Here is an 8,810-nt window from a genome sequence, read left to right as displayed (position 1 = left end):
TATTGTTATTGTTGTGGCCTCCGTTTGAGTTAGCACGGCCCTAGAGTTTCCTCTATATTGGCCTCTCTGTCTATTGTTGCCATTATTAGTATTATTATTATAATATCTATTGCCATTATTTTGGTAATTTCCGCGGTTGTTTCCGCGATTTTTGCCTCGGTAGGACTGTATAGGACTGTGTTTGGATGTCCTATCGAGTCTGTGCAGCTATCGACAAAGACAGTTGTAACATCACTCATGTTATTGAAATTTCGTGATTTCATTACAGACCGTCAATTGTGCTGTTTGTTATAATAGATTTTACAGCCACTTGTAGGCTTATTTCGTCGGCATATTCTTGTGATACACCGTTTACCATATGTGCTGCTTGCAAAGCCTTTGTCAACTGTTCAATTTCTTGAATATATTGACTTGCTGTCTTTTGCTTTTGCTGCAGGTTAAACAATTTAGCGGATAATGCTTTTGCTGATTCGCCTTTTATGCCGCTGTTTTGAGGAGATGCTAGTTTGCACCCCACTTCGGCCCCCTTTTATGTTTTATAAATTTTAATAAAAATCAAAGGAGCCTTTAGACTGCTTGTAATGCGTGATTCACTTCTCGAACTTTCAACAATAACTATCGATAGATTAGTGGTGAGCAATTTACAATGGTATTTTATGGTGGTTTAAAAATAATAGTATGTGACTTCAATATCGTGATTTGAGAAGTAAAGATATATTGTAATTCAGATATAATATTATTTCAGAGGGCGTTCTGCTGCGAACATGCTCCCCCCGTTGGAAGATACAAGCTTTCAACCGATGTGGTCTCGATTGGCAGAACGGCGATTTTGGCAATGGCTCTCTTGACCAGACCATTTTGTGTACGAATGACTGCTACTCTCACAATGCCGTCGTCACCCGTGATGACGCTGTCGACTCGACCAAGCGGCCACCTGAGTGGTGGTGCATTGTCCTTGGACGATCGCCATTTCCCGCGCTCTTGGAGCAACGATAAATACGATGTACTCCATTTCTTCCAAAATGATTGCTGCATGTGACATATTCGCTGCCAACGGCTGAGGCGACCTATGCTTAGGTGAGTTATGTCTGGCTCGTCGATAGTGGCATTGGCTTTGCCCCAGATGAAGTGCCCAGGCGTGAGTATCTCCAAGTCATTCGGGTTTTCTGTAATAGAGCAAAGCGGTCTTGAGTTAAGCATTGCGGATATTTGACAGATGAGCGTTCGGAATTCGTGGAATGAGAGAAGAGAATTTCCATCGACGCGGTGAAAATGATATTTTGCTGACTTGAAAGCGGTCTCCCACAATCCTCCAAAATGTGGCGAACGGGGCGGAATGAATTTCCAGTTGATTCCCAGAGCTAGGCAGTTGCGAACAATCTCATTGCGCTTGGGATCGCTTATAAACAGGTTGCGCAGTTCCTTCAGCTCATTTCGAGCACCCACGAAATTTGTGGCGTTGTCTGTCCATATTGTATGCGGTTTCCCTCGAAGGCTGATGAATCTCTTCAAGGCAGCGATAAACGATGACGTGGACAGGTCCTCTACCAACTCTAAATGCGTTGCTTTCGTTGCAAAGCATATAAAAATTGAGATGTAGCATTTCGTTGGTGAGCGATTCCTGACCTCTGATTTGACGTAGAAAGGACCGCAAAAGTCGATGCCAGTTACGTGAAACGTCGGACTTGGCTGCACACGCTCAGCTGGTAGCGGGGCCATGACTTGCTCCAGAAGTTTAGGTCGCATTCGAAAGCAGCGCACGCACCTATTGATGATATTTGAGACAGCCTTGAGACCTCCGATGGTCCAGTATCGCTGGCGGAGTGTTGCTAGAAGGAATTTCGGACCAGCATGAAGAAATTCCAAATGATAATATGTGATCATAGCTGCGGTGACTGGGTGGCGTTTAGGCAACAATAACGGATGCTTTGCTTCATATTCCAAGTTTGAGTTCTGAAGGCGCCCGCCGATGCGCAAGAGTCCCTCAGCGTCCAACAGTGGGCACAATGAACGAAGTTTGCTTCTTGTTGGAAGCGGCCTTTTTAAGCTGAGTGCTTTGTACTCTTCGGCGAAGTGCGTAAGTTGAATGTTTTTTATAAGTAAATGCGTTCCGCACTTGATATCATCTGGAGTGAGTGGACCTTTTGAACTCGTCGAATCAGATCTTTTTAGCGCAATAAATCGATACACGTATGCGAAAGTGCGCTGTAACTTGGCAAATGTGTTGTTGAATTTACAAGATGCCGATAGGTCCGTCTTCGTTGATAGTACCAGAACTTTCTGGCGTCGTTCTGGAAGCTCAAAGGGGTAGGCGACGTTTTGAGGCCAAGTCGAGCTAGCGGCCTGTATAAATGGGGGTCCATTATGCTGTGAGTCTAAAAGTTCCAAAGGGCTGCATCCACGTGATAAAATGTCCGCAGGGTTCAGCTGAGAGGGTACATGATGCCAGGTCATGCCCTTGGTTCGCTCCTGTATTTGTGATACCCTGTTGGATACAAAGACGTTAAACTTTGAAGGTGATTCACGAATCCATGCAAGCGCTACTGTTGAGTCGGTCCAGCAATGATATCAGCATTCGAACTGAATGCACTTGGCAATGTTTCCTATGAGCTCTGATAATAAAAGTGCAGCTGCCAGCTCAAGCTTTGGGATTGTCAGCGTCTTTAATGGGGCGACCCTTGATTTAGAGCACAGCAAATGTGATGAAAATACCCCTTGCATTTCGGATCTGACAAATACGCAAACACCATAAGCGGCTGTGCTGGCATCGCAAAATCCATGCAGCTCTTACGTAGCTAGCGGCATCAATACAAAACGGGAGAATTTCAAGCTGCTGACAAATGAGAGTTGCGATATGAGTTTCATCCATTCGAGGTGTAGCGACTGCGACAGGCATTCGTCCCAATTGACCCTTTCCTTCCACAGTGCTTGGAGAAATACCTTTAACCTGGTAACGATGGGCGCGATCAATCCGAGCGGATCGTAAAATCTCGCTATAATTGATAATATGCTCCGCTTTGTGACTGATCCTTCGGGTACGATCTCCGCAAAGTTGAAAAGCAGGCTATCAGAGCCAGGGCTCCAAGCTAAACCAAGCGCCTTTGCAATGTTGGTGCCATCCTTGAACTCCATTAGCTTCTCACAATCGGATTCGCTTTCTCTTTTTAATGCATCAGGCTCGTTTGAGCACCACTTTCTGATTGGAAAGTGACCTTTAGCCAGTAGCAGTTTTACTTGCTGTCGGATCTGAATGGCTTCTTCTATAGAGTCCCCTCCAGAAATTAAATCGTCTACGTAGAAGTCGCGACAAACTATCTTTGCAGCTAGTGGAAAGGTAGGCTCTTCGTCGTGGGCCAGCTGCTGCATCGCTCGAATTGCTAGAAACGCAGCGGGTTTGGTTCCATACGTTACTGTATCCAGGGTGTACGTCCTTATGCTTTCATTTTGGTGATCACGCCATAAGATGCATTGCAGAAATTGATCTGGATGTGGTATTCGGACACAGCGGTACATCTTACAGATGTCACCGCACATGGCAACCTTTAAAAAACGAAACTGAATTAGAATGTTGAATAATTTGGGTTGAATTGCTGGGCCTGTATGCAAAAGATCATTCAGAGATGCGCCTGATGTGGATTTGGCTGATCCATCAAAAACGACGCGCAATTTGGTGGTTGAGCTATCTGGCTTTTCTACGCAGTGGTGGGGTAAATAGAATTGTGGGACAAGCTGCTGCTTGGAAGCCAAAGACATGTGGCCCAAGTCGATGTATTCGCGCATGAATGCAGAGTAGCTCTCCTTCAGCTGGTGATTTTTGTCCAATTTGTTTTCGAGCGACTTGAAACGTCGTAGAGCACGTTGATATGAGTCTCCTAGCGTGTCGAAGCTGAGCTTTGCTGGAAGCCTAACTGAATACTGCCCTGACTTTAGTCGCGTGTAGCCTTGGAGAAATAGCTGCTCACATAGTGCGTCTTCATCAGAGAGCGCAGGGGTTGTACCGCAGCAATTGTCGACTTCCCAGAATCGTTTTACAATATCCGACAGTGGATCCTCCCATGGATTAGGTTCCTTGTAAAGTGCTGAAAGGGATGTGTGTTTGTTCTGTACGCGAGAAAGTCCGCCAGACGCAATCCATCCGAGCTTGGTCTTTTGGATCGTTGGTAGGTTATCCGCCATTCGAATTTGGCCGATGCAAATGAGATCGAAAAATAGTCCGGCACCAAGTAATAAATCTATTCTTTGAGATTTGAAAAACGTTGGATCCGCGAGCGAGATGTTTTTGGGGATATTCCACCCAGAGATGTCTAACCCAAAGTGGGGCTGATAATCCGTTATAGTGCGAGTAACGACTGCTGAAAATGATGTGCTGAAGCTCCTATCACGTGACTGCGCTGATATGTCAGTGGACATGTTAGAAGATAGGGTTGATTCGCCTATACCAGATATTGATACGGCAGCATGATGAGTTTTGAGTTGGAGCTGCTTTACTAGACGAGCAGTGATAACGTTGAGTTGAGATCCAGAATCCACTAATGCACGACAGGGTATGAATACACCTGAGTGGCTCTTGGCATATAAGATGGCGGTTGGAAGCACCACATAGTCTACAGGCTGGGCATTCGTGGCTTCAGGTGCGAATTCAAGAGCAGTGCTGACGAGAGTTGAAGATGGTGGATTACTTGAAGACGATGCGTGAGGCTGGATCGTGGCTGCAGCCTGCAAGCTTGGTGTACACAGGGCAGATGATTGAGTTGTGATGGGGCTCATGTGCAGCAACGAATGATGTTTTTGTTGACAATGCCTGCAGTGACCTGAGCGACATTGATGCAAGCCATGGCCTTTGCGCAAGCAGTTTAGGCAAAGATGCAATCGCTTGGCCTCCTTGTGGTGCAAACTTGGGGACAGATTCAAAAACAACGGGCATTTAACAAGAAAATGCTCTTTTGAGTCGCAAAAATTACAATTTTGCTGGTAATTGTTAGATGAGGATGCAATGAATGTGTTACGATTCAATTTTTGTACATTTCTGGTAACCTGGTGGCTAGGCGTGGGTGCCGTAGCGCCTTTCAAGTTTTCCATCATGCGGCATCTCTTCTCTAAGAACGCCGACATATCCGTCCACCTGGGTAGCTTATCCGTTGCGAGTGCTTCCTGCCACTTTTCCTGCGTGTGGTGATCGAGCTTGTGCGATATTGTGTGTATGAGTAATCCGTCAGCCAGCTCCTCAGTTGTTGACATGGTGCTAAGCGCCCGAAGATGCGAGTTAATTTTGTCACTCAACTCACGCAACGCCTCTGCTGATCCCTTTTCAACACCTGGCAGCCCGACTATAGCCCGCACGTGGCCCTGAAAATGTAGCAACTTATTATAAAATCGCTTTATGAGTAACTCCAACGCCTTGTCGTAATTCACGTCGACAGGCTCTAACGATTTGATTGTGTTGAGAGCAGCACCATCCAAGCACGCACGTAAATGTTGTAATTTCACAATCTTACTCAGGTCCTCATTGCTGCCAATGACAGTCTTGTACATGGCGTAAACATCCGGCCGATCCTCGTAGGAGCCGCTGAACCTGGGCAGCTGCAATTCCGGTAGGCGAGACTTACGGTTGAACGAGTGAGCAAATGTGTGCGTACTTTCAGCAAAGCGTGGGATAGTTGTTGAATTGGCGTCAGTCATACGTCCCTTAGTGACTACGTCCATTTGACGAGCAAGAGTGGATTTGATCTTCCAGTAAACCTTCTCGAAGTCTGAGCGAGCGTCCGTTGAAAGCTCGAGCAAATCTAATTTTTCTAGCCTTGACTGGCTGATATCAAACTCGGCCTTCAAGCTCTCCGCAGATTCTATACGCACCATCAGATCGGACTCGTCAAAGCTGATCATCTCACCAGCGCTGAAGAATTCGTTCATTGCTAATAGTTGGCGTTGAACAGAAGCGCATTTGGCTTTGCAAGTCTTTTTCACTTGTCGAATTTTCCATTCTGTTGTTGGCGAGGTAATGTTCGGTTGGTACGTTTTGTTGAGTGCTCACTGTACTCCGGCTTGTCACCAAAATTCACTTATGGAGAAGAGCTTTGCCCTTGACCACTGCGAATGTCACAGAGTGTGCAATGCGAGAATGCGATTACCGTTTTATGTGTGCAGCGGCTTGTGTATGTGTATGTATCGAGATCAATTGTAGCGGCACTTGCATGTATGTATGTAAGTATGTAGGTATCTGCTCGACGGCTTCTTTTCTAAGCAAAGGGTTGTGCTTGGCACTGATATGCACCAAACAGCTTGGTTATAATAGCCGATCTGCTAAATAACGCGATAAGATCGTTAGAGAGAAGCGCGCACTCGAGCCGGTGTGCGAAATATGTACATACATATGTACATATGTCTGTACTTGAGTTTAGTGCCTATGCTGCAGCAGCAAAAGAGCGATGAACAACGAAAGTGAGATTTTGCGGCAAGACGAGAAGCAAGAAATAAAAATCACGTCGGGGTCACCAATGTTTTGAGGAGATGCTAGTTTGCACCCCACTTCGGCTTCCTTTTATGTTTTATAAATTTTAATAAAAATCAAAGGAGCCTTTAGACAGCTTGTAATGCGTGATTCACTTCTCGAACTTTCAACAATAACTATCGATAGATTAGTGGTGAGCAATTTACAATGGTATTTTATGGTGGTTTAAAAATAATAGTATGTGACTTCAATATCGTGATTTGAGAAGTAAAGATATATGGTAATTCAGATATAATATTATTCAGAGGGCGTTCTGTTGCGAACAGCCGCTTTTAAGTTTGTCTATTATAGCCATAATTGTTTGTTCTGTATTGATTAGGTTTCGAACATGGCCCTTGAGTCTAGTTTTTATTAGGCTTACTGCTGTAGTTTCATGTGTTCCTTTTAGTGAATCCACTAAGTTAAGAGCATCAATGAAACTTTGTAAATTCTCAGACTTTTCACTAAACTCAGGTATGAGTGAAGAGGCTAGTTTAAGGAATTCTACTTGTGTCATGGCCATGTTTGCAGTTTTCTCTTCAATTATAAACTCTTGTTCAGACTCAGATAGCTCGGGTATTGTGATTACCGCTGGTATCGTAAGATCGTGTAGATCTTCTTCTTTTATATATTGGTCTGAACCGCTTGCGATTTCAGAATCGATTAATGTCTCTATGTCTGTGTTTGTATCTTCTTCTACTAAAACTGGGGTATTTAAAATCGAAGGTATTGTTATGTCTAGTGCATATTTTGTTTTAATGCTATTTAGGTTTGTTTTCAACCTATTTAAAAATCTTGATACGTACGACCAATGTTGGGTATTTAATTTTCCTTTATTGTCGTGTATCAGTGATCGTGCTTGGTTAACACATGCAACTAGTGTTGTTGCATGTCTTCTTATAGTTTCATTAGAAATATTCCTATTTTGTGCTAAACACTTGTATGATTTGTCTAATTTTTCTTTAATATTAATTAATTCGGCATTAATCTTTTGCCATTCCATTTCATTTTTAAAAAAATTCTTGGTTGGTCTATATCATTTTTGAATGTTTACAGGAAATAAGAATAAAATCTTACTTTGCAGACAGATTTATAAAATAACCAATAAAATTTGCAAAAACATATATAAATTTAATGAGCGCAAATAGCCATATATTTTAATTAGTTTGTTTTCTCAATAATGTTTTTAAGCAATTACTGTTACTAATTACGAGTAATTTTATTTTAAATTTTATCCAGGTCGTTTGCCTGGCTCTGGTATCGCTTCTTAATGCATCTGTTGTGGTACTTATATAATTTGTATAATAGATGCGCTAGTATTATAATAAAAATTATAACAATAAGTATTGTTATTAGTTTAAGGTCGGTGTTTTCGACTTCGACTTTGTTTATTATATTAGCTGTCGAGTCTACCGTTTTTACGTCAACAATGCCCATTTTGGCTGAATTTTCAAAATTTTCTACTAATATACTTATTTCATTAGTTTCTATTGACATATATAAAATTGTTTGTTTGTTTATATTGTTTGGAATTGTAAAAAGTTAGTTTACATGTTTTCCTGCCTAGTATTTGCGTGGCTTTACAGGCCGCACTCTAATTGTGCAGATGTTATTCCGCTCAATTTTACAATTTTAAATTTTAAAATAAAATTTTATGCATCGCAGTACTTTAAAAAAAAATTTTTTGGTGGGCGTTCTTGGAAACGCTGTCGGTTCACTGATCCGGACTAGCTTGTTGCGCTAGTCGAGGCCGGGGCTGGCTGCACAGGCTGCTACTGCTTCTGTGTTGGGGCACCGGTGCAGGCTGCACAGGTGTAGTCGCAATACGGTGAGTATAGCGGTCCCTCGCAGTCACTCGGGCATGTCCTCCTTTGCGTTGGTATTTCCTTTGCTTGGGGTGGTTTACTTTTGATTAGTATTTTACTAATATTTGGGATTGCAGTGTAGGTGGTTGTGTGCATAGGCTCTTGTGGCATGCTCTTTTTCTTTTCCCTTAGGAACGATTTTATGTGGTCAAGCTCTGCGTGTAATTTCACAGTTGTGCTCCACGGTAAGGTATCGTTGCTGTTTAGAAGTTTGAGCAATTTTGCCTTTCGGATTCTAAGGCGTTTTACTACGCCGCCTCTTCTGCCACACATACCACCCTAATTACTGCGTTCAATTTTTAATTTTAAAATTTCTTCTTCTAGGTGTTGTCCAGCACAGCAACTGTTGCAGACTCAGACGCAGAACTGTTGCAGAATTTTTAAAATTTCATCTTCTTGGTGTTGTCCAGCGCAGCAACTGTTGCAGAATTTTAAAATTTCATCTTCTTGGTGTTGTC

At 43.0% G+C, this 8,810-nt stretch overlaps 1 protein-coding gene across 2 annotated transcripts; it reads right to left on the bottom strand.

The window, feature by feature from the left end:
- Positions 1-620: 620 nt before the first annotated feature.
- LOC135437479 (uncharacterized) lies at positions 621-5,918 on the bottom strand. 2 transcript variants are annotated; one of them, XM_064695418.1, is made up of 2 exons: positions 5,023-5,918; positions 621-1,166 (listed from the first exon to the last, which is right to left on the bottom strand). In XM_064695418.1, exons 1-2 carry the CDS (start codon positions 5,908-5,910, stop codon positions 1,083-1,085), a joined length of 972 nt encoding a protein of 323 aa, XP_064551488.1. In that variant the 5' UTR covers positions 5,911-5,918; the 3' UTR covers positions 621-1,082. The 2 variants fall into 2 exon arrangements, 1 of the variants encoding a protein (XP_064551488.1); XR_010437693.1 differs by lacking the exon at positions 5,023-5,918 and adding an exon at positions 1,627-2,268 and having other exon boundaries at positions 1,062-1,166.
- Positions 5,919-8,810: the final 2,892 nt, after the last annotated feature.

Source organism: Drosophila montana, unplaced genomic scaffold, assembly GCF_035044405.1.
Source record: "Drosophila montana isolate Dmon_TW-CO22-7 unplaced genomic scaffold, ASM3504440v1 contig_3821_1, whole genome shotgun sequence".
Taxonomy (NCBI): domain Eukaryota; kingdom Metazoa; phylum Arthropoda; class Insecta; order Diptera; family Drosophilidae; genus Drosophila; species Drosophila montana.
This window is presented reverse-complemented; position numbering and strand designations above follow the sequence as displayed.